Source organism: Gracilinanus agilis, chromosome 3, assembly GCF_016433145.1.
Source record: "Gracilinanus agilis isolate LMUSP501 chromosome 3, AgileGrace, whole genome shotgun sequence".
Classification (NCBI taxonomy): Eukaryota; Metazoa; Chordata; class Mammalia; order Didelphimorphia; family Didelphidae; genus Gracilinanus; species Gracilinanus agilis.
Window position 1 is genome coordinate 334917473 of NC_058132.1, and position 27126 is coordinate 334944598.

At 37.6% G+C, this 27126-nt stretch overlaps 1 protein-coding gene across 1 annotated transcript in view; it reads right to left on the minus strand.

Annotated features, from left to right (window-relative positions):
- Positions 1 to 54: 54 nt before the first annotated feature.
- Positions 55 to 27126, minus strand: part of TF (transferrin) — a 294822-nt gene continuing 267750 nt past the window's right edge. The window contains 3 exon segments of the mRNA XM_044669153.1: positions 55 to 193; positions 4755 to 4902; positions 7950 to 8121. Coding sequence (XP_044525088.1) covers positions 55 to 193; positions 4755 to 4902; positions 7950 to 8121 — 459 coding nt within the window.

The window sequence follows — 27126 nt, forward strand, 5'->3', positions numbered from 1 at the left end:
CGGTCCTGGCTCACAGCTAACTGATTTGACTGAGAGTTTGATGGACACCGTCAGCTAGCACGTGGTGGGAGGTGGGGCCGAGCAGAAATAATCACCTGTTTCTACCAATCGCTGCGAGAATCCAGTGCTCTTGTTGAGCAGGGCGGGTTTAGCGGAGCCGATGAGCTGGTACTGCAACGGAGGAGGAGGGCTCCTGAGTATTTTGGGCCCTAGATTGGCCAGCTGGTCAGAAGTAGCGTGGCTTTCTGCCTATGGTGGGGACTTTAGCAGCAGTCTCCTTCCAATCGGGCATTCACTCTGAACACACCGTGATCTGCGCCTCATCGTCCCCACCCCATAACAGCAGCAGGGGGCCGATAATCACAGTGAGAGAAACTAGTACGTTCTGGGTACCAGTCACTGTGCCAGGTGCTGTAAAGAATGAGATGATCCCTGCCTTTAGGAGGCGTGTGTATACACATACACATGTATTTGTGTAGTGACTGACTTGTGTATATATGTGTGTGTGTGTATATATATATATATATATATATATACATATATATGTACTTTATTTGGGTATATATGTATATACTATGTATACACATACATACAAACTTGTTCAGTTGTTTTTCAGACTGCCTGACTTCATGACCCCATTTGGGGTTTTCTTGGCAAAGATACAGAAGTGGTTTGCTATTTCCTTCTCCCCATCATTTTCCAAATGAGGAAACAGACAAATAGGGTTAAGGAGTTTGCTCAGGATCACACAGCTGTGAAGTGTCTGAGGTCAGATTTAAACTGGAAGATGAGTCTTTGTGACTCTAGGCCTGGGGCTATATACACCGTATGTACATAGGTTATGTTTGTAGTCACTGAAACAAATTATTTCTGAGGATGGGGTGGGTGGGGGTTCCTTCACATGCCTGGAGAATACATCTCCTGGATGGGTATGAGACCTGTCAGTTACCCTCAACCTGGTTTATCCTGGCTGCTGAGATGGATTTATGGTGATGTGGGCAAGCTACAGCTTCTTAGAGCCACAAGTGAGAGTAGGGTGAAAGATGGATGAGCAGTCCTGAAAAGGCCTTGGCAAACTCTCCCACTGGAAGTGCTAGTCCTCATCAAACACTCCATTTATGGAGTACCTAGAGCAGGGGTCGGCAATGTATGGCTCTCCAGCCATATCTGGCTCTTTTGAGGGCCAGATATGGCTCTTTCTGTAGGAGCCATAAAGTTAATTTTTTTTTCAGGCGCTGTTACAGGAGCGCGCACTGTGAGCACTGTACAGCTCTCACGAAATTACATTTTAAAAAATGTGGCGTTTATGGCTCTCACAGCCAAAAAGGTTGCTGACCCTTGACCTAGAGCTTGGTCAGACACCAAAGATGCCAAGGTCATCCACTGCATCCCAGGCCATACCTAGTTATCCTGACTTTTGTCTTGTCACTGGACTTGAAGGACTCTGGAGGAGAGAGTGAAACTCTGCTTCACTTAAATCCCATTCACTAGAAAATCAAGGCAGCATCCCATGATGTCATTGGTCTTCCCAAAAACAATACATCAGAATAGAACAGTATATAGGTATACTTGTATATGTATTTCTATGTATATATGTGCTTATATATATATACATATATAGCTATGTCTGTGTATACACATTTACTTACATGTATTCATACATACAGCAGCTAGGTGGCTCAGTGGATAGATAGAGCACTGGGCCTGGGATCAGAAAGACCTAAATTAAAATCTGGTCTCTGACACTTGATAGTTTGTAATCCAAGGCAAGTTGCTTAACTCTGTTTGCCTTAATCCACTGGAGAAGAAAATGGCAAAGCACTTCAGGATCTTTGCCAAGAAAATCCCATGTACAGTATGGATTTGCTGTGATCCACAGGGTCACAAAGAGTTGGTGTATATATATATATGAGTAAAAATAATATATATGAATCAATACAAATATACAGGATGTCCCTAAAGTCTTAGTATAGTTTAAATACTAAGACTTTGAAGACACTCTATATACAAATAATTATATATGAGATGGGAAGAAGTACTAGAAACTCCAACAAGAATGCATTTAACAAATGTCAACTATGCCTATGTTAAATTCTAGGGATGCAAATGCAAAGACTAAAACTCCCTACTTTCAAAGAACTTGTATCCCAATGGGGAAATCACAAATACATATATTAAAATATGCCGTATTAATATAAATCAAATTAATACAATTATATACATATAGCTAAATACAAACTAGTTTAGGAGGGAAAGCACCATAAATTGGGGAAATCAAGAAAGGTTTCACATGGAAGATGGTGCTTGAGCTGCATCAAGGGGAGAGGAATTAAAACACAGAAGAGAGTACATTTTAGACATGAGGAACAACCAGTCCAAAGGTTTAGAGATGAGAAATAATAATGGACAATAAGTCTATAGGATAAGTTAGGGCTTGGTGGACAGGTTTTTAAAAAACTAAACAGAAGGATTTATATTTTTTCATAAAGTCAATGAGGGACTATAGGAGTTTATTGAGTTAGAGGAATGACATGGTCAAGTATATACTTAAGGAAAATCATGTTCATAGCAGTGTGGAGGATAAACACAAGTGTGTCTGAGGTGTCTGTGTGTGTAGGAGGGAAGAATAAAGCAGGGAGAGTAGGAGGCAAGTACAATTTAGATGTGATGAGGGCCTGAATTAAAGTGAGAGTTGGGTAAGTGGAGGCAAAAAAATCAGTGTTGTAGCAGAAATGCAAAACTGGCAACTGATTGAATAGGTGGAGTGAAGGAAAAAATCAAGATTCAAGATTAACACTTAGGTTACAAAGCTATAAGCTGGGAAGAATGGTGGTGCCTTTGACAGAAAGAAGGAAATCTGTTAGAACAGTGGACTTGTGGAATGTTTTTCCACCCATGTTCCCTGGATACTATCTTTTATGTCTCTTCACATATTCCATTTACCATTCATAATGTTATGGATCCTATTTTGTTTTTCTCCATTGTCCTTCAGATAACCTAGAATTTGATTCCCTAGAGATGACAGAATGCCATGATTCACAGTCATAGAACTTTGCCAAGATAATTCTGATATTATAAAAAAAAATAAAGGATTTTATTTCAGGGAGAAGTTTTTTGAGAAGAGGGAGGGAGGTCAGCAAAAATATTCCACAATTTCGCAAATTTAGTCCAGCCTCTTTCTTCCTCTTAATTCCTGTTTACATTAGTTAAGTGATGTTCGTTGGGAGGCTAAAGGCAATGCCTGGTTGGTTTATACAATGGGATAGCTTTTGAAAGAAAAATAGATAACTTAATTCTTAGATATTTCCATCTGAATTCTTATTCCTGTATAATAGCTTGATGAAGAATGAAATGGCATCATTCCTCTATTGTAATATTCTTGGCTCCTTTTAAAATGATTCTGGGACATAGTTTTCAAATTTTTCTTCTAATAAGTATAGATGACATTAAGAGCAGTTTGGGGCCATTCTGACTATTTGAAATATTTATTCAATGGCATCTTAATATATTTAGAGTGTGGCAGCCAAAATTAAAAAAAAAACACGATCCCCAAACAGAGCAAGATCCTGACTAGACAAATAAAATTAAAATATGTTCTCTATAGTTTCAGGATTGAGTCTGTTATATTCCAATTCTTGAGGTTAAGGAGCAATATTCCTAAAAGCCAAAAAAGTAGGGATGTTATTCCATGAAATATTATCCCTTTGTGAATGACTATATCTGAGTAGTGGTGGTAGTGATATGTTTGGGAATTGAGTTAGAGCCAGTGTAGCTTAGTGGTTAAGGAGTTGTCCTTAAATCCAAGAAGACCTCGGACTCATGCTGGCAGTGAGATCTTGGGAAAAGTCACTTGAATTCTCAGTTCTCTAGCATAGTGATTTCAAATTCAGGCAGAAATGGATCATTGTAGGCTGCATATTGACATTAAATATCAAAAATTAACATCATCTTTGCTTTACTGTATTTTTATTTTATTAAACATTTCCCAATTACATTTTAAAAACCCCTTAACTTCTATTGTAGAATTGATATTAAGTATCAGTTCAAAGACAGAAGAGTTTTAAGGGCTAAGCAATGGGGATTAAATGACTTGCCCAGGGTCACACAGAGACATGTCTGAGGCCAGATATGAACCCAGGAGCTCCCATCTCCAGACCTGGCACTCTATCCACTGGGCCATCTAGCTGCCCTGCAGTTACATTTTAATCTGGCTCCAGTTGCATGTAGCTGCATGTTTGAAGTCTTGTACATCTCCTCCAGACAATTCTTTTTTTAGAAATTTTATTTGTAATAAATCCTTACCTTCTTTCTTAAAAATGATACTAAGTTTGGGTACTAAATTAGGAGAATGGAAAGGGATAGGCAATGGGGGTTAAGTTAAGTATTTGGGTCCAGATTTGAATCCAGGACCTCCCATCTCCAGACCTGGCTCTTTATCCACTGAGTTACCTAGCTGCCCCTCTAGACAACTCTTTAACATTAGTAGAAAGAGTCTCCTTATCCCAGAGTTCCCTATCCTGACAGAAGTCACAGAAACAGGTCTAAAACAGATGTCTAAGAACCAGTAGGATCCTATCCCTCTGAGTCTATCATATAGACTGAAGGACACCCAACCCATTTTTTTCAGGTCCTTCTTTATCATTCATCTCTTAGGAGGAAAATAGGGCTGTTTCTCTAATGACCTGGCAAAGTGAATTGCCTTTAAGGAAGGAAAATAACATTTCATCTGAACACTGATTTTCTGTCACATTTACCTAACTGCCCCTGTGCAGCCATAATATTTCTCCTTGCTGTTGGCAGCACACTTGTTCAACCCCCCTGTCTCTAGACTGCCAACACATAAGGCACAGAGGCTAGAATTAACATGAGTACCGGGAGCACAAGATTCACTGAAGTGCTTATCTGCACAGAGCAAAGAGAATTGTTCTACCATAATCAAAGCAAGAGTCCTGCCCTTTAAAAGTGTAAAGAGGGGTGGGGATGAGATACCTTAATAACTTTTTCCAGAATCATGCTGGTTAGATTATAGGGCATGAGCTTTAGTTGAGGCATTTGAGGGACTCCCCCCTCCCCATAGAACAAGGGTAGGGCCGCTGATGCCTAGCAGACATGACACAGGCATCTAAATGGTTTGCCTAAGACTCAGGGGAATGGATAGGTTTTAGTGGAACTGTCCTTGGTCCTCTATAAGATGCCTAAGGACCAGCTTGTTCCCTCTCTTTTTTCTTTCTAGGCTCTCTCTTCCTCTGCTGGATTCTAGGAATTCAGACTAGCAAGAAGCATGCAGGGAGTAGGAGAGAGTCTATTATGTGTACTTTCTTTACTCCAAAGTCCCAAGCTGTCAAGAACAATTTGGAAACTATCTCCAGGCTGTGTCTTTGTACTGGCTATTCCCCATACCTGGAATGCTCTAACTTTCATGGCTTTCTTCAAACCTCAATTCAATTCTTGCTGCAGATTTTCCCTCAGATTTTCTCCTCCTCCAGGCTTGTTCTTTGTCTTTTCCTTTGAGAATGAAAGGCCCAAACTGTGTGATCCTGGAATCTAGCCTTCCTGTCAGAGAAGAGAGATTTTTGCATGTTGTCAACTTTGGGAGATGCTTCCTAGGTAACTTCAATTTCAAGTCCCCAAATTTAAGGGTTCCCCGAAGTTCAAGAATTGAGAGATTTCATCTTCTAGATCAGGGGGTTCTTAACTACCTGGAAACCTTGAGGGTTTATGATATTGGATGGGAACTTATTTTCACTGAACTTTGGTTCCCTTAGTAATCTTGTGCTTTTATTTAGTGAATTAAAAAGCATTATTTGAGAAAAGTCTCCTCCATAGGCTTCACCAAACTGACAAAGGATTTCATGACAGCAAAAAAGGCAAAGAACCTCTAGACTAGAGGGACTCCACGTGTTTGTCGGGGAATGAAGAGATATGGTATATAGTTCCTAAAGCTCAGGCATACCTTGTGATTGCAAAGAACTGTCCCAGTTCAAAAAAGCAATTAGGAATAGAAAGAAAGAAAAAGGAAACTTTTAAAAAGATGTAAAAGGGAAAAGTGGGAGGAATTTCCCTCCTCAAAAGGGAAATCTATTCTCAGCCACTAATCATCTCATGTTCCTTGCATCCTCTTCAGCAGCAAATCTATGTTCCATGGTAAAAGGGCCCTCTGATATGCCCAAAGGGCAATATCATAAGGTTAAGTGGAGAACTCATCAAATTGAGTTTAGTCTTCCTTGATCATCCCCCATTCCTCCTACACATTATAAACTTCAGTTTTAATTTGCACAATTGCTTAAATTAAGTTGGAGCATATGGTCATAATACTAGAACCCGAAATAAATTAGAGGTTTATAAAGAACCTTCATAAAGTCTATGGTTAATTAAAACACCCAGTTCAGAGAAAGGAAGTGACTATTAGCTGATGATTAAAAAAAAAAAGACTTGAGCCTAAGCGTGATACACACACACACACACACACACACACACACACGCACACACATTATATATACATTGTTTGTCAACTCCAGGAGTGGGGAGGGAAGAGGGGAGGGAGACAATAAGAATCATGTAACCATGGAAAAAATTTAAAATTAAATTAAAAAGAAAATAAAAGCAAGACTGAGATTTTATATGCTGAACTGATTTCTTCCCACTTGTTAGTCAACAACATTTATTTTACACCTACTTTGTGCCAGGCACTGAGCTAATCAGTGGGTTTACAAAAAAAGGTAAAAAATATGCTTGATCCTCAAGGAACTCACATTCTAATGGAGAGGACAACATGTAAATAACTTGATACATACAAGATAGATATAATCCAGAGTGTGCTTAAGGTTTTAACAACTGGTTCTCAAAAAAGTGTTGTCATAAATTAAGTTTAATATGCATTGTCAATATTTTGTTATCAGCACTTTCTCTGTCCCTTTCTTAAATCTAAGCAATCAACAACACAAAGAATCAAATTCTGATTTATAGCCTTTGCTGATTTCTAAGGTATAAATGCTCACACTGAAGATTTAACAATTAGCTTTTCTGAGCTGGTTTAAAATGGCTCCAGCACAGTGCTGGAGTGGGAGTGGGAAGGGGAGACCAGGAAAGGTTTTCTTACAAAATGTGAAATTTGAAGTCTTGAAGAAAATCAGGGAAACAAGGATTGAAGAGAGAGAAATAAAGAAATAGAGATGGGAGTCTAGTGCTTTCTAAGTTTGGGGGTATAATTAAAATTGGGAGTTTTGACTCAATAAGAGTTATAAAGTAATTTGTGGTTGCTGATTTTTAAAAACTTTTTATTTTCAAAGAGGTGGAAAGGGTGAAAGTGGGAAATGTAGATAAAGAGACAGATTCTTAACAAACCTTCCAGCCCTAAGAGCTTCTCCAGTGAAGTGAACTCCTATTCAGCACCCCAGCAGGAGGCTTCCTCAGGTCTCAGTGTCTCAGTCTCCTTGTGGAGTCTTCAGCCAGAAGTCCACCAGCGCAGCCTCCTCTATAGCTTGAGCCACTCACACAGCAAGCTGATGCAGGATCCAGGGAAAGAGTCTCCTCCAAAGCCAAGGCAGGAATCTCTGGAACCAATCTCTCCAAATGCCAAAAAAGGTATGGTAGAAGGCCCTCCTCTCCAGCCCATGTTGGTCTCTTTTATACCCCATTTTCCACATCCTTTCCTGTCTCTCCCCCTTCTTCACAGAAACCAATTACAGTCTTTCAATTTGCTTAGTCCTACCCAGGGCTGGGAAGTCCCCTTTAGAGGTGAGAGTTTTTGACTTGTGGACTTTCTTATTTAAGTATTAAGTAGGGGTGCTTTGAGTTCTTGATTAATTGAGTTAAAGGTCGCTGATTGATTTCATTTAAAGAGACAAAGAGAGATAATTCTATCTTCATAATCCTCCCTGTGATTCTTTGGGAGACTAGTCTCCCCAATGAATCATTTAACATAATTAGTTTATACAGTCATTGCTTACACTTTCTCAAAGTCTTAACAGCCCTCATGTACTTGTAACCCAGGTATTACTCATAATTCATCTTAGGAGGGAGCCTCAGAAGTCCATTGGCTGAATCTTTAAACACCAGGTCCTTTCCATGATGAGAGTCAAAGAGCTGCAATGTCTCCTGTTTTTCATTGCCAAACCTTTCCTATTCAAGGAGCCATGAGTGAAAACAGATGACTAGGGAGGAGATAACTTAATGTTAAAGAAGACAAGGAAATAAAACCACAAAAGGAAACCAGAATCCTTGAGGCAAAAGGAAATAGCCAAAAGGGAAAAGGAATATTTTAATAAAATAGGTCCACAGAGGGAATATAAACATGACTGTGACTATTATCCTTGTGGTAGATTTCTCTGTGACAAGACTTCCCAACCTGTTGGTTCCCAAGACCTGTTCAGAGGGTCTGTGATGTCCAAACTACTTTCAAAATAATATTAAGATGTTATTTTCCTACTAATATATTTCTACCTTTTCTAGATACATATATGTGAGGCTAGATTTTACTTATAGATGACATTTCAACCAAAACAAATGTCAAAAAGATTGAATCTAGAAATTGCTATGAGAATCTAATCTTTTATTAAACAAGACATTAAAGAGATTTGTGAAAATATGTAGAACAGTGCTACTGTTTTCACAATTTTTTCTTTTAGAAAATATATTTTCATTAAAATGTTATTTATGTTAACCTGTAATGAGTTTGTTATTTTTAAATCAATTGACAAGTTTTTTTAAAAGTGATTAGTTTTAATCTTAATATAGTAAATATTGATAGATATAAGATTCAAAAATAAATCTTTGAGGATAGTGTCCTAAAAGTGGGCATCATGGGTTTAAGGTCTACAGAATACATACTGGAGTAGGGAGGCACCTAGTGTGTAGAGCAGTGATTCCCAAAGTGGGCACCACCACCTCCTGGTGGGTGCTGCAGTGATCCAGGGGGCAGTAATGGCCACAGGTGCATTTATCTTTCCTATTAATTGCTATTAAAATTTAAAAAATTAATTTCCAGAGGCACTAAGTAATATTTTTTCTGGAAAGGGGGCGGTAGGCAAAAAAAGTTTGGGAACCACTGGTGTAGAGGATGACATTATTTTTCTCAAGAGAGTGACTAAACTGACCAAAGTTTGGCTCTTTCACAACATCTGATATTGAAAGTGAGGCTGAGGAATCATTGAGATATATAGTCTCAATAAAGAACAATTATTTACATGGATATGTAGGATGGGATGAAGTTTGAACAGTTATAGAACACAGTATTTGGAGTTTAGAATGCATTTCTTGGCTTGTTTTATAACCTCCCCGACCCCATCCCATGATGGCCTTGCCTTCTAATTCATGAGTTATTGATTTGTTTCTGTTATGGTAGTGACACAGACATCCAATTACATTTGTCTGAGTTATACTATTTCAAATAAAGAGATTTCACATACCTGTTTTGCCTTTATCAAATAGAAACTCCCAGAGGGCAAGTGCTGTTTCCTTTAGGTCTTTGTCTTTCCAAAATCTTGCAGAATGTATTGCAGATATTAGGTGCTTAATCAGTGTTTGCTGACAAAGTCAAGAGACCTGGCTTTTAGTTCAAGTTTTATTAACCATTCTAAGCCCTGGTTTCTTCATCTATAAGCTAAGTATAATACCATCCCTGCCAACTTCACAGAGCTATTGTGATACTCAAAGGAAATAATAATGACTGACATTTACAGAGTACTTCAAAGCTAGAAGGGACTAAAGCATTTTATATGTTCTTGTATTATCTCTATTTTAGTGATAAAGAATCCAAGGTCTATAAAGTTGTAGTGAATTGTCCAAGATCATTAGAAACAAAGCCAGAATTGAACCCAAGTCTTCAGACTTCTTGTCCAGATAGTTTTCTAATAAAACACACTGCCTTAATGGCAATGGAGAATAGTATACTGAAAGTCTTATAAACTGTAACGTGCCATATAGGTAGATGAGGCATGATGATTACACAGTAATACAATTTTTTGTTGGGAAGGCTGGGATAGGGAGAGGTATCTCCCTAGATTTAAAAAGCATTTAAGGGAGGAAACAATCATTTATGAAGCACCTACTTTGTACTAGGTACCATACTAAATGCTTCACACATATTATTTCATTTGATCCTTCCAACAACCTTGGGAGTAGGTGCAGTTATCTCCATTTTGCAGATGAAGAAGTGAAGGCAGACAGAGGCTAAGTGATTTACCCAGAGTCTCATAGCTGGGAAATGTCTGAAATTGGATTTGAATTTAGGACTTCCTGTCCCCAGGACCAGCATTCTATCCACTGTGCCATCTAGCTGCCTATTGAGGGTAGGCAAGTAGAGAAGGAAAATCCTTGACAGTGCAAATAAGGAAAACAAAACATGAAGAGACAATGGTTCATACCTGTGACTCAAAGAGAAGATTACAGATCAGATCTTTCTTATTATTTGCTCTATGGGCTACAATTGCATTAGCCAGGTCCTTGCCTAAGTTACATTCCTTGAACTAATCCACTGGCCTCCTGGTATTATCCTCACAGAGTATCTCAAATTCATCCCTTTCCATCAACGTTGAATAAGAATAAAACCAAATGAACAGAAGTCCAAGTAGGAATCCAGCCCTGCATCATCCATCCTTCAGTTTTCTCTCGTGATCTTCTCCTGAGAGGTTGGTACTGACCAGCGCTGGTCAGGCCAAATTCATTAGATCCAAAACCATTGAAAACCTTTGACAATTCAGTAAAAAAGCAGAAGATGGCAGTAGTTGCTAAGCAGAGTAATAACAGATGAAAGCCCATCAGCGAGAAAACCATCCAGTAAAAGGCATCAATGCCAGTATCACCTCTTGGGGAGTTGCATCAAGCAACAGCTTTGTTGGAAAAAGGTGTTCTCTAGTGTGGCCCAGAAACCTCTGCAACCTGGAAGCTCACTGTATCCCCAGACTACTTCTCTAGGTGAAGTATCTCCCTTCCTTGAGACTTTGCCCTCTGGTTGGCTAGGTCCTCCCAGAAACTTCATTTTAAAGAGGATGCCCAGACAAACCTTGTCTTCATTCTTCTCCAGGCTGCAATCCTGACTACTTTCTGAGTTTTCTCTTCCTATTCCTGCATTGGGTACAGGTATGTCTTCCTACTACCCCCAAATTTTTCAGCTTCCTTTTATGTATTATCTTCCCTCACTAGAATATAAGCCTTTTGAATGTTTGTTTTTGTACTTATAGTGTTCAGTGTCTGGCACATAATAAGTACTTAAATATTTGTGGACTTGTTGACTTGGCTTTTTGTCTTGTTGATGTTGGGATGTGATCCCTGCTGTTTATGAGCATTTTCTCTCCAGCCAGTGGCATAGGAATCAGTGGGAGGGTGTAATCTGTTTGGGGAGGAACGAATTTTTCTTCATTCTTGATAGTGATATTCTGTTTAATTAAACACTTCTGCTCCAAATTAATATATCCCCTGGTATAGTCGAGCAGGGAAAAAATTGAATAGGAGCTCATTACCTTTGGTTTTTGCATATTGCCCTAAAAAGTGCCATGAACCTGAGTATAACTGCCAGAGAAGGAAGTCTAGGCTAAATGATAAATGATGATAAATAAGGTCATCACAAAGAACATTTTTCTTTTTCCTTTCTAGGAGAACATAAGGAGGGGACAGTTAGGTGACTCAGTGGAATAAGAGCCAGGTGTAGAGACAGGAGGTCCTGGGTTCAAATCTAGGCTCAGATACTTCCTAACTTTGTGATCCTGAGAAAGTCATTTAACCCCCATTGCCTAACCCTAACCACTTTTCTGCTTTGGAACCAATACACAGAATTGATTCTAAGATGCAAGGTAAGGTTTTTCTTTAAAAAAAAAAAGAACATAAGGGTAGAAAACAGAGTGAGCAAGATTGAGATTGGGCTATATTTAATACTGATCCCAGTATTGATTTGGATTCCTAGGCTCTGTTACTTACCTAACAGAGTTGTATGTTCCACAAAACTCACATCCCCAACACCATCCATCAGGCAGTAAATGGCTCAAAATCTAAGACTCTTTCTACTACACCATGAAGCCATACCATACAAATCAGCACTTACTAATATGCAATGATACTTAAGTCATATGCCATCACTGGGCAGGGTCAGTGTTCTGTGCACTGTGGCACCACCTAGCTGGCCTAGGCGAATAGCACCTCTAAGACTGTTCATCCTGAGGGTAACTGATAGACCTCAAACCATGGGTGAGTTGGGAGAGATGTGTCTATCCCATGTAAGATTAAAATTAATATCCAATATCTCCAAGTATTATATTTTATAAAGTTTATTAATAATCACTTGAAGTAGAAAGAAAATAAACTAAAAGAAATAGAAGTTCAAACCTAATTATCTAACACAAAGTAAACCCACATGTGTAAATTCTCCTGCCTGGCATAAAGCCTGCTATCCCAGCCGTGATTAGGAGAAAAAAGAGAACCAGAGGGGGGAGCTACACAAAACTTATATCTTCCCTATGTTAGCACATAACATGAGAAGGAACTGGAAAGCTGGGAAAGAGAGTTTCTGGGGAGCAAATTCTAATTATACACCCAAACAGAAGAATGGGCAGGTGAGAACTTGTTCCAATGACTGTGAAGGAGGCTAAAGCAGGCACTGTGGAGCACTTAGAGCTTGGTCATCCATCAAAGATGCTAAACTCATCCATTGTATCCCAGTCCATTGCCAGTCATTCTGGCTTTTTTCCTGCCACAGGACTTTAATGCTCTGGAAGAGAGAGTGAGACTGATGACTTTGTGCACCTCTCTACACTTCAATTCATAAGCAAGTCAAGACATTACCCCATGATGCCATTGATTCTCTTTGAAACTAAGGATGAACAACAATACAAACTCCATCTTTTTGCCTTCTCCCTGCTCCCCTTCACATTCTATTCTCCCACTTAGCCCATTTTCAGTTAAAACATAGGACCTATAGTATAGGACTGATAGCAGACTTGGGTGTGTGAGAATTATTTTTTATCTACTATATTATTTTTATATCAAGGTCCTGGATTATTAAGGCCCCAAATCAGTACCCATATATTAGGGAGAATTCCTGAACCAACTCTCAGACCTGGTTTTAGACTATAGATTTTTGCATTCTCTTTATCTGTAGAAATGTGGTCCTTTCACAAATTCAGGCTAATAGGAAAGTTCTGCAATGACACTTTTCTTGTATTCATGCAAAATTTCGCCTGTCAGTTTGAGGAAGAGCTGAGGACCTGATGAACCACCTCCTAATTAGCTAATTGCCAATTAGAGTTATCTTGGGATGTTCAAGGGAGGACCTGATAATGAACTCTCAAAAATGCATATAGGTAGCTGGGCCAGGAGTTTCCATTTTTCTTATGATAGTCATGAGTCATCTGGCCACAATGAGGATGTCTTGCCTAGTCAAATAATACATTTATTTTATTTTATTTTCCTTTTTTTATTTACAATATTTTTCCATGGTAACATGATTCATGACTGCCCCCCAACCCCTCTTTCTTTCCCTCTCTGAAAGCTGACAAGCAATTCCACTGGGTTATAGATACATGTATCATTGTTCAAAACCCATTTCCATATTATTTGTATCTGCAGCAGAGCAATCCTTCAACATCAAAATCCCAATCATATCTCTATCACACTATGTGTTTCCAGCAAGGGTTAGGTGGCTTTTCTCTTAAAAGGTGACATAGGTGCCCCTGAGGCTTGATTGATCCAGGCTCAAGCTGCCCTTCTCTTGAGACAGGGTCCTGGTCCCTCTGATCCTGTTGATGTGACTTCCTAGTTATTTATATTTAATGGAAAAGACAGCCGTGTTCATTGCTTTTGTTTTAGGTAGATACTTTATGATATTAAAGCAAATTCCCTCTATGTTTATATTTTGTACAATTTTTAGCATAAAAGAATGTAAATTTTAGCATAAAAGAGCCATTTCTGTAGCTATTAAGATAATGAAACATAATATTATATATATATATATTACATAAATACATAATATAAGAGCTGCTAGGTGATCACTGGATGCGCTCCTCTGCTTTAGAGTTGTTACTAAAATGGAAAAGCAAGTGTTAACAAAAAAAGAGACTATGAAATCCTCAGTTAGGTATTCAATTAGGTATTCAGAGACCTTCACAACCTGTTCCCCCATTACCATCTTTCTAGTCTTTATACCTTCCTCTTCCCTCCACATGTGATCCAGTGATCTTTGCCATTCCTCAGACAAGACATTCCATATGTCTACTCTAGGCATTTTCTCTGCCTGCATCTTCCTCCACATCTGCCTTCTGGCTTTTTTCAAGTCCAGATAAAATTCCACCTTCTTCTGGAATGCCCCTTCTTTGCATGCCTAGAACTTAGCCTAATGTAGTATAGGTCTAAACCAATATGAAGCACATGATGCCATTCAAATTCTGGCAAAACTTGAAGTGGAGGAGCCAGAATGAATGAAGTCATTCCATCTGATTGGAAGGACATTCTGCAGAAGTTCTTAATCTTTTCTCATTTGGAACAAGGGAAAATACTTATGATCAAGGAGCTAGTGCAGGTCAGAAAAGGAAGAGAAATATGATTCTATGAGCCTTGTATATAGTATGCACTTAATGAATGTTTATTAGCTGATTGATGGTTAGGGTGTTTTTGTATGATATGATGATTATGATGGTTGTTTTCCTAATTTTGACTCATCCTGGAATCTTTGGCATAAATTCAATTTAGTCATAATAAATGATTTCTTGAATTAATCACTGTAGTCAATAGAATTCTATTTAAAATTTTAAATCAATATTCATGAATTATTTAACATATAGTCACCTGTGCTTAATACTTCTCTAATTTAGGTATTAGAGTTTTATCACATAAATAAATTTGGGCATTTTCTTTCCCAACTTTTCAGGATAATTTGTGTAGTATTGCTAATAATTGCTCTTCAAAAGTTTGAAAGAATTCTCCTTTGAATTGATCAAGACCAGGAGATTTTTTTCTTCCTTTAGTAAAGCTTCGATTTCCTTTTCAGAGATTAGAAGACTGGATTACTTATAAACTCTATTAGTTTGAGTAGTTTAAGTTTTTGAAGATATTCCTCTATTTCTTTTGTACTATATGTTATAATAGTACATACAACTTCATATGATTCCGATTCTGGTTATTCTATTAATTTTTGTTTTATTTTGATACCACCTTTTTTGTTTGCTATTTTGATTATTTGATTTTTTTGTATCTGTCTCTTTTGTTTGTGCCCCTTGAGTTGATTACTATTAATGATCTCTAAAGAATATGCTTACTTTTTCTTCAGTGGGACCCCTCCCACCACTGAAACAAGATTTCCTCCTTTTTCTCTCATTTCAATCTTTCCCTTTGCCTCCTCACCCATTCTCTTCTGGATCCTCTTCTTTCCACAAAGCTACAGGAGTTGCTTTCCTTTATTGACAACATTTACCTCGGCTAATCAAATCAAATATATATCATCTCTATCTTCTTCTTCCCCTTTTATGTACCATCTCATTCGGCAATTTTATTCCCCGTGCCCCACATGCAAACACTGATATACCTGTAGGAAGGGTGTCCTGAGGTTTAGTGTATCATGTTTCAAATCTGTTTTCCCACCATTTCTTCTTCTATTTAACTTCCTCTTACACCAGTAATGATGAATCTATGGCACAGGTGCCAAAGGATGGCATGCAGAGTGCTCTCTGTGGGCACATGGGCAATCCTCCCCACTAACCCCCAGGAATTCATACTAGAAAGGCAGAGAGACTCGAGTGGAGCTGTTCTCTTCCCCTCTCCACCAAGCCTGATGACATTTTTTTCAAATATCCCATCCCTCTGCCCAGCAGCCAATGGGAATGCATAGGGGATAAAGGGGAAGACTCACAGGTGGCAAAGCTGAGGGAAGCAGAGTGCTTGGGTCATTCTCCTCTCCCTCTCCAAACATGCCTCTCATACCTGCCTCTCTGCTCAGTAGCCCAATGAAAATGCTTCCTCTATCCCTTGTCTGGGGTAAAGGGGTAGGGGATAGAGCCTGGCACTCCATCTCTAAAAGGTTCATCATCACTGTCTTACATCATTCTTTTCTAGTATACTTTTTAGAAAGAAATCTCAGTGCTCTCTTTGTTGTTCTTTTGTTGATGTTGTTCCTGCTATGTTTATTTTACCTGCCCCCACATTTCAGTTGTCAAGGATCTTCTGAATTCAAATGTAACACTGAATGCCCTTTCCCCCACCTCCTGATGGACAGGTGTATCACATTTTACTCCATTCCCAAGGTTCTCTGATACCATTAAGGGGATTGGACTCTCTCTGCAAATCACTCCAACCCTAACCAATGATACAGGAGAAGTCCCAATATCCAAGTTCCACTTTACTTCTAACAGTCAGATTCACTTTTACAAAGAAATATTCACTCAAAGGTATAATCACAAATGTGTAAATTTACTTCCCAATATATGGGAGACATAATTTCCCTCCTCTCCCATATACACCTGGGTTACCATCTCAGTCTCTGGGGTGAAGAAGAGGATTAGGTTCAGAGTTAAGTTCCCCTAGACCCAGTCCAAGGCCAAAACCCTCCTTTAGATAGAATCCCAGGTTCCTCTGGGCTTCCTAGGTTCAAGCAGGATAAAAGAAAAACAAAGGAAGAAAGTCTTTTCCTTTTCTTTGGTTCAGTCCATGACATTGAGGCTATGGGTAAGTTGAGATCTTTGCCTTCTGGACAAAGTTGGAAGAGGATGAATCAGTGGCAGAAAGGTGACTTGTCTCAACTTCACCCATTTTAAAAGCACTTTTTGGTTATGAAGCCAATTAAAGAAAGGTTCTATGTACACCCAACCATCTGGTAGGGGACAAAGAGTGTCTCCATCATAGATCTGGGCTTTCCCACACAAGCTAGGTTACACAAGTTAAACATGCTTTCCATTAATCCAGCTGGCTCTCATCATGCATGTCACAGACCTTGAAATTTGTCCCTGATGTTTAAAATTTGCTTTGCTAAAAATGAGGTCAGCTTATACAGTTAGTAAAAGTCAGGAAGCAAGTGAAAAATTTACTGATTCCAGGAGTACACACCCCTGTCCCCTTATTCTCCACCTCAGACTGACTTCCTGCAGTCCAAGGCAGAGCTTCTGTCCAGTGAGAAGGAAAGATAATACATGAATATCTGTAAACTTCTACTCAGAGTAACTGTGGTGTTAGAATGTTTGATAATAGAGAATTTTTATAGAACTGTGTTGGTTGGATATGGGGTAAAGATGTTGGTTTTGTTTTGTTGAAAGATTTTTTTTAAACTCATATCTTCCATTTGAGAATCAATACTGTGTCTTGGCTCCAAGGCAGAAGAGCGGAAAGGGCTAGGCAATGAGGGTCAAATGACTTGCCCAGGGTCACACAGCTAGGAAGTTTCTAAGGCCAGATATGAACCCAGGACCTTCTATCTCTAGGGCTGGTTCTCAATCTACTGAGCCACCCAGCTGCCCCTAGAGTTTTTCTTTTTAAGAGCTAGATGTTGTCAAACTAGAGAAAATGAGCCAGGAGAAATGTAATAAAAGTTTTATTTGACTCATGACAAAAGACTCATGAGCCAGGACCCCATACGTATATACTATAAGGAGGCCCATTATGCTTCAATTACACAAGACTTATAAAGGGGAAAGCAGCAAAGGTTTGGGTATGACATGCAGGACGAAGATAACCTTTTGGATTACAGATGGCACAGATATGATGGAAAATACATAGGGTGGAGTAACGTAACATTTTCTTGGAAAGAGGCACTGGTAGGTATGAGGGGAAAATTTGAAGCAAAAAGACTAAGTGGTGAATTAAGAGTCTGACCCACTAGCATATTTTTTTTTCTTTTTAAACCCTACCTTCTGTCTTCGAATTAATACTAAGTATCAGTTTGAAGAAAGAAGAGTGGTAAGGGCTAAGCACAAGCGACTTGCCCAGAGTCATATAGCTAGGAAGTGTCTGAAGTCAGATTTGAACCCAGGACCTCCCATCTTTAGGCCTGGCACTCTATCCACTGAGCTACCTAGATGCTCCAATGAATTCCATGATCTTAAGATCATTCATGGTATAATGGGTAAAAAGGGGTTTTGATTGATAAATATTAAAAGGTTTGGTCATCAGAGGATTGAGCAATTATCAATCTCCAATTAAAGAATAACCTCAAGTTAAAATGCCTTTTATGGAAAATTTATTTACAAATGAGAAGAGGAAATAAGAGAGAGAATAAGATAGGATAAGTAATCTAACAGTAGGTAATTTGCTCCAATCCCCAAGGTTGGAAACTCAGAGGACCAGAGGCCCGGAAGTGAATGAAGCAAAAGCTTCAGTCACAGAGTCTCTTTGAAAGGGAAGTTCCTTAAAAGAAGTTCAGGAAGATTCAGTCTTTACACTCACCACGTCTCACCAGCTTCAGAGCTCCTTCAAGTCCCAATCACCAACCAGAAGAGCTCCTTCAGGTCCCGTTCACAAACCAGAAGCCCCTGACTCACTCAACTCTCTCTCTTTCTAAAGGGACCTTTTTTTGCATCACTTCTGTGCCTTCCTCTTAGTTTGCATGTCCAATAACAACAGATGCTTTTCTTAGGACTGCCCCGGAGTGTAAGAGTGAAAAAGGGGTTTTATGGGTTTAATATATTAAAAGATAATCACCAGAGGATTGAACTATTATCAATCTTCAATTAAGAATAATCTCAAGTCAAAATTGACTTTTATGGAAGTTTATTTACAATTTAGTAGAGAGAGGAAGTAAGGAAATAAGAATCTATCCCACTAATTAATCCAGGTAAATCTTCCCTCAGCCTAGGGTTAAAGGGCCTGAGGCCCAGAAGTGAATGGAGCAAACTTCATTCACAGAGTCTATAAAAAGAAGTTTCTTAATAGAAGTTCAGGAAGATTCAGTCTTTAAACTCACCACATGGAACAGTCTTGGTCATGAACCAGCAAAGCTCCCTCAGGTCCCCTTCACAAAACCAGAAGACCTCTCACTGACTCAACTCTCTCTTTTTAAAGGGGTCACTTATGTGTCACTTCCAGTGCCTTTCCCTAGCCTGCATGTCCAATTACAATAGATGATTCTTATAGAACACCTAGGGGGCGGGTCAGTAGATTCTGATTCATCACTCACTCTAGCACACATGGGTTAGGACCTCCCAAGATTGGAGGTATTCTCACCTTTGGTGATTAAATCTAAAGATGGGCAGTGTAGACTTAATCTAATTATTACAGGAGGCAGTAAGTAAATTCTGATTTGTTACTCATTCTAGGACATGTGAGTTACAGACCACCCAACTTGTGAGTTAAATGGAGATATTTTCACCTTTGGTGATTAAATCTAAAAGATGAGCAGGGTAGATTTAATCTAATTATCACAATAGAGAGACCACTATGACAACATATTTCCTAGAGACCCTAGGGTACCCCGAGTTTCTAAATTAAAAAAAAAAACAATTTCCTCTCTCCCATAGAGATGAATAGTCAGAGGGAAAAGCACAAAGAAAAGCTAAGTCCGAGGGATAAGGAACATTGTTTCTCTTAACTGGCCATGTTCTTATTTATTTTTATATACTGTATACCCAGCAGGGCATCCTGAAAAAGTTTTGAGTTACCATTACATCAATATGTGGCTTCTGGAGAAGGTTATATTGAAGACAGAGCAAGGAAAAGACTTGAGATAAAAGAGAAGAAACTGTGAAGATGTTTTATAGGGATTCAGAATTAAAATATATACACATATATAGGTATATTTATTTATTTTTAAAAGCATTTATTATCTCTACTTAAAGTATGGTGGCCATTGAACAATTTTTAAAAAAGAAAAAGCTGGGGCAGCTGGGTAGCTCAGTGGAGTGAGAGTCAGGCCTAGAGACAGGAGGTCCTAGGTTCAAACCTGGCCTCAGCCACTTCCCAGCTGTGTGACCCTGGGCAAGTCACTTGACCCCCATTGCCCACCCTTACCAATCTTCCACCTATGAGAAAATACACTGAAGTACAAGGGTTTAAAAAAAAAGCCCTTAATAGCAATATACATAGCCCAGCAAAAACAAATTTCCACATTAGCAATATCCAAAAATATATTTTCCTTCTGTATTTTAAGTCCATCAACTTTCTGGCAGGAATTGAGTGTTGTTTCATCTTCAGTACTCTGGACTCGTGGGTTATCATCACACTGATTGGAGTTTTAGAGTCTTTCAAAGTATTAAATTGTTTTCATTGTCTAAATTGTTCTACTTCTGCTTACTTTACTTTCCATCGGTTCACAGAGGTCTTCCCAGTTTCCTAGGAAACTGTCCATTTCATCATTTCCTATATTGTAATATTCCATTACCACGATTGAATTCTGCCTCAACCACTTCCTAGCTGTGTGACCCTGTGAAAATTACTTAACCTCCCAGGCTGTTTTCCTCATCTCTAAAATGAAAATAATAATAATAATAATAAAATAATAATAGCATCTACTTCATAGGGTTGTTGTAAGGATTAAATGAGAATATGTAAAGCACTTTCAAATGTTGGAGTGCTATGTACATGCTAGTTATTATAGTACAGTGATCCCTCATCTATTGTGGGAGTTACTTTCCAGAGACCCCAGTGATAGCAATAGAAGACACAATGGAGACTGAAAAATAGCCTCAGGGCAAAAACCATTCTGTAGCTCACTACACAGAGACCTGCCTACCCTCCTCACTCAGATTTCTGATTGGGAAGGGAAGAAAAAACTAACACAGCAATGTCCACCAATACCCAAGAACTACAATCTACAACCACCAAAAAAATAAAATAAAATAAAATAAAAAACGTTGACCCTGGATAAGTTCTATGGAGAAAAACAACAATCTATAGAGGAGATAGCAGAGGGCAACAAACAAGCAAACACATCAAAACTTTCCAAAAAAAAAAAAAGAAAATTGGTCACAAGCCCTCTAGGAAATCAGAATGGAGGTGGAGAACAATATAAGAAAGATAGAACAAACTGGGCAAGAAAAGTGGGAAATAGTTCAAAAAGAAAATAGCAGTTTAAAGGACAGAATCTCCACTTGGAACAAGATGCCCAGAAATCAAATGAAATGATAAATAAATTGGAGACCAGAATTGACATGTTGGAAGCCATGAAAAGCATGATAGACTGAACTGAAAAAGAAAATCAAAAGATCATAGTTGAAACCAGTTTTCAAAGACTAGAATTGGGCAAGTAGAAGCTAATGATCTTGCAAGACAGCAAGAATTAATAAAGCAAAGTCAAAAGAATGACAAATTAGAAAGAAACATGAAATATCTCATTGACTGACCTGGAAAACAGGTCCAGGAGAGACAATTTGAGAATCATAGGCCTACCTGGAAACCTAGAAATAAACAGAAATCTTGACATCATACTGCAAGAAATTATCCAAGAAAAATGCCCTGATATTCTTAAACAAGAAGGCAAAATAGACATTGAAAGAGTCCATAGATCACCCTCTACATTAAATCCTCAAAAGACAACCCCCAAGGAATGTAATTGCCAAATTCAAGGGTTTCCAAGCTGAGGAGAAAATATTGCAAGAAGCCATAAAGAATTCAGATATCAAGGAACACCAATTAGGATTACACAGGATCTGGCTGCCTCCACACTTAAGGATAGCAAGACTTGGAATATGATATTCAGAAAGGCAAGAGAATTGAGTCTACAACCAAAGATCACCTTGTTCATCAAAACTGACTATATACTTCCAGGGGAAAGTATGGGCATTTGACAAAATGTAGAAGATTTCCAAGTCATTTGTAAAGAAAATGCTAGAAATAAACAGAAAATTTGATATCCAAATACAAAATTCAAGAGAAACATGAAAAGGTAAACAAGAAAGAGAGGGAAAAGAAAAATTTCTTTTAAGGACTTCAAGTAAGGTCAAATTGCTTATATTTATATATGGAAAAATGATATTTGTAACTCTCAAAACTGTATTTTTTCACTATCACAGTAGTTATGTAGTAGTTGGGGTTGTAAGTGGTTTAATATGACATGTAAAAAAATTAAGGGGGGAAATAGAAGATGGCACCAAGAGAAACTTAAAGGATTAAGAAAAATAGGATAAATTATACCATATAAAGAGGTGCATTAGAGGGGAAGGGGAAGAATACTATTATAAGAAGGAGAGAAAGAGAGTGCCAATAGGTAAATACTTAAACCATACACTCATTGGAATCAACTCCGAGAGGGAAAAGTATCTAGATCCATTGGAGTATCTAATTCTATCTTACCCTAAAGAGAAATTGAGAGGAAAAAAGCAAAGGGGGGAGTGGGCCACAGAGTACCAAAGGGGAGGGAATGAGATGGGGAAAGGGAATTTAATAGACCATAAAGAAAAATAAGAGGGGAATAAGAAGAGAGGATATGGGAAGGGAAGTAAAATAAGGGCAGGGATTAGGGGGATTAATTAAAAGCACAACACTGATGTAGAAGGAAATAAGAGAAAGAAGAAAGGGCAGGAGTAGGATAGGATATCAAACTGATGGGGAACACACAGGTGGTAATCATAACTCTGAATGTGAATGGGATGAACTCACCCATAAAACAGAAGCAAATAGCAGATGGGGATTAGAAACCAAAATCCTACCATATGTTGTTTACAAGAAACACACTTGAGGCAGGTAGACACACACAAGATAAAGGTAAAAGGCTGGAGCCTTTGGGGCTCTATTGGGCATCAACTGAGAAAAAGAAGGCAGGAGTCACAATCATGATATCTGACAAAGGCAAAGTAAAAATAGATCTAGTTAAAAGAGATGGGGAAGGCAATTACATCCTGATAAAAGGCAATATAGAGAATGAGGAAATATCAGTACTCAACATGCATGCATCAAATGGTATAGCATCCAAATTTCTAAAGGAGGAATTGGTGGAGCTTAAGGAGGAAATAGATAATAAAACTATACTAGTGGGAGACCTGAACTTTCCTCTATCAGATCTAGATAAATCAAATTAAAAAAATAAACAAGAAAGAGGCAAGAGTTGTGAATGAAATCTTAGAAAAATTAGAGTTAGATACATGGAGAAAAATAAATAGGGACAAAAAGGAATATACCTTTTCAGCAGCACATGGTACATTCACAAAGATTGACCATGTAGTAAGGCATAAAAACATGGCAAACAAATGCAAAAAAGCAGAAATTATGACTGCAACCTTTTCAGATCATAATGAAATAAAAATAATAATTAGCAAGGGGGTACATGGAGAGACAAACCAAAAATTAATTGGAAATTAAATAATATGATTCTCCAAAATTGGCTAAAGAACAAATCATAATTTCATTGAAGAGAATGAGAATGACCATGATGAGACATCCTACCAAAATCTATGGGATGTAACCAAAGCATTACTCAGTGGGAAATTTATATCCTTGAGTGCATATATTAACAAATTAGAGATGGCAGAGGTCAATAAATTGGGCATACAAATTTAAAAACTAGAAAGTAAACAAATTAAAAATCCCCAGATGAAAATAAAATTAGAAATCCTAAAAATTAAAGGAGAAATTAATAAAATTGAAAGTAAAAGAACTATTGAATTAATAAATAAGACTAGAAAGTGGTACTTTGAAAAAACAAATAAAATAGATAAAGTACTGGTTAATCTAATTAAAAAAAGGAAAGAAGAAAACCAAATTAATATTATCAAAGATTAAAAGGGCAACCTCACATCTAATGAAGAGGAAACTAAAATAATTATTAACTATTTTGCCCAATTATATAGCAATAAATATGGCAAATTAGGTGATGATTATTTACAAAAATATAAATTGCCTAGATTAACAGAAGAAGAAATAGAATACTTAAATAATCCCATATCAGAAAAAGAAATTGAACAAGCCATTAAAGAGCTCCCTAAGAAAAATTCCCCAGGGCCAGATGGATTCCCAAGTGAATTCTATCAAACATTCAAAGAGCAACTAATCCCAATACCATACAAATTATTTGACAAAATAAGCAAAGATGGAGTTCTATCAAATTCCTTTTATGACACAAATATGGTACTGATTCCAAAGCCAGGCAGATCAAAAACAGAGAAAGAAAACTGTAGGCCAATCTCCTTAATGAACATAGATACAAAAATCTTAAATAGAATACTAGCAAAGACTCCAGCAAGTGATCACAAAGGTTATTCAGTATCAAGTGGGATTTATACCAGGAATGCAAGGATGATTCAGGATGATTCAATATTAGGAAAACCATCCACAAGATTGACCACCTCAACAACCAAACCAACAAAAATCACATGATTATCTCAATAGATGCTGAAAAAGCCTTTGACAAAATACAGCACCCATTCCTATTGAAAACACCAGAAAGTATAGGAATAGAAGGGCCTTTCTTAAAAATAATGAATAGTATATATTTAAAAACCATAAGCAAGCCTCATCTGCAATGGGGATAAACTAGAAGTCTTCCCAATACGATCAGGAGTGAAACAAGGATGCCTATTATCACCTCTATTATTTTACATGGTACTAGTAACACTAGCAATAGCAATCAGAGAAAAAAAAGAAATTGAAGGTATTAAAATAGGCAATGAGGAGACTAAACTATCACTCTTTGCAGATGATATTATCATCTACTTAAAGAATCCTAGAAAATCAACTAAAAAGCTAATGGAAATAACAACTTTAGCAAAGTTGCAGTTTATAAAATAAACCCACATAAATCATGAGCATTTCTATATATTTCCAACACCTTTAAGAAGCAAGAGTTAAAAAAAAGAAATTCCATTTAAAATCACCCTAAATAATATAAAATATTTAGGAATATATTTGCCAAGACAAACAGGAATTATATGAACACAACTACAAAACACTTTCCAAACACTTAAAACTAGATCTAAACAATTGGAAAAACATTAATTACTCATGGGTAGGATGAGCTAACATAATAAAAATGACAATGCTACCCAAATTAATTTACATATTCAGTGCCATACCTATCAAACTACCAAGAAACTTTTTTACTGAATTAGAAAAAAGTATAACAAAGTTCATTTGGAAGAACAAAAGATCAAGAATATCAAGGGAAATAATGAAAAAAATGTAAAGGATGTAGGCCTAATGTTACCAGATCTCAAACTATACTATAAAGTAGTGATCATCAAAACTATATGGTACTCGCTTAGAGATAGAAGAGTGGATCAGTGGAATAGACTTGGGGTAAATGTCTTCAGCAAGATAGTGTACCACAAGCCCAAAGATCCCAGCTTCTGGGACAAAACACCAGTATTTGACAAAAACTGCTGGGAAAATTGGAACACACTATGGGAGAGATTAGATTTAGATCAACATCTCACCCTACACCAAGATAAATTCAGAATGGGCGAATCACTTAAATATAAAGAAGGAAACTATAAGTAAATTAGGTGAACATAGAATAATTTACCTACCAGATCTATGAGAAAGGAAAGATTTTAAGACTAAGCAAGAGAAAGAGAATTTGCAAAATGTAAAATGAATAATTTTGATTACATTAAATTAAAAAGGTTTTATACAAACAAAACCAATGCAACCAAAATTAGAATGGAAGCAACAAATTGGGGAAAAAATCTTTATAAACAAAAACCTTCAACAAAGGTCTAATTACTCAAATTTATAAGGAGCTAAATCAATTGTACAAAAAAATCAAGCCACCCCCCCCCAATCAATAAATGGGCAAGGGGCATGAATATGCAGTTTTCAGATAAAGAAATTAAAACAATCACTAAGCTCATGAAAAATGTTCTAAATCTCTTATAATTAGAGAAATGTAAATGAAAACAACTCTCATGTACCACCTCACACCTAGCAGATTGGCTAAAATGACAGCAGGGGAGAGTAATGAATGTTGGCGGGGATGTGGCAAAATTGGGACATTAGTGCATTGCTGGTGGAATTGTGAATTGATCCAACCATTCTGGAAGGCAATTTGGAACTTGGGCCTAAAGGACTTTAAAAGATTGGCTGCTCTTTGATCCAGCCATACCACTGCTGGGTCTATAACCCAAAGAAATCATAAGGAAAAAGACTTGTACAAAAATAATTATAGCCACACTCTTTATGGTGGCAAAAAATTGAGTAATGAAGAGATGCTCTTCAACTGGGGAATGGCTAAACAAATTGTGGTATCTGTTGGTGATCAAATACTATTGTGCTCAAAGGAATAATGAACTGGAGGAATTCCATGTGAACTGGAAAGACCTCCAGGAATTGATGCAGAGTGAAAGGAGCAGAACCAGGAGAACCTTTTACACAGAGACTGATATACTGTTGCACAATTGAATATAATGGACTTCTCTAGTAGCAGCAATGCAATGACCCAGGACAATTCTGAGGGCCTTATGAGAAAGAATGCTATCCACATTCAGAGAAAGAACTGTGATAGTAGAAACACAGAAGAAAAACAACTGCTTAATCACATGGTTCAATGGGGATATGATTGGGCACATAACTCTAAATGATCACCCTATTATAAATGTTAATAATATGGAAATAGGTCTGGATCAATGACACATGAAAAACCTAGAGGAATTGCTCATTGGCTGCAGGAGGTGGTTGTAGGAGGGGAGGGAAAGAACATGAATCATGTAACCATAGAAAAATATTCTAAATTAATTAAATAAATAAACTTAAAAAAATAAAAAGGCAGCTAGGAAGCTTAGTGGATAAGTACTGGACATGTAATCAGGAAGACTTGAATTCAAATCCAACCTCAGATACATATTAGCTGTGTGAGCCTGGGCAAGTCACTTAACCCTCTGTTTGCCTTATCTATCTACTGTAAAAGGAAATGGCAAACCACTCCAGCATCTTTGCCAAGGAAACATCATGGACATTACAGTCCTTGGGATCACAAAGAATTGGACATGACTGAATCACAATAAAAGGGAAGAGGAGGAGCTGGGGAGCAGAAGAGCTTTGAGTGACCCAATTCCAGAGGACTTAAGATGAAATATGCTTATGATAGAGGTGACAGATTGCAATTATTATTATTCATATGAAGAAATTTGTTTTGCTCGACTATATGTTTTTCCAATAGTTTTTTCCCCTTTCTCAATTCATGGGAGAAGATGGAAAGAAGGAAGTAGATTTTTGTTCATTAAAAAATAAAATTTAATTTTAAAAAGACAGAGTAAGAGGTTAATGAAAGAAATGAGAAGTTGGATTTGTTTGTCA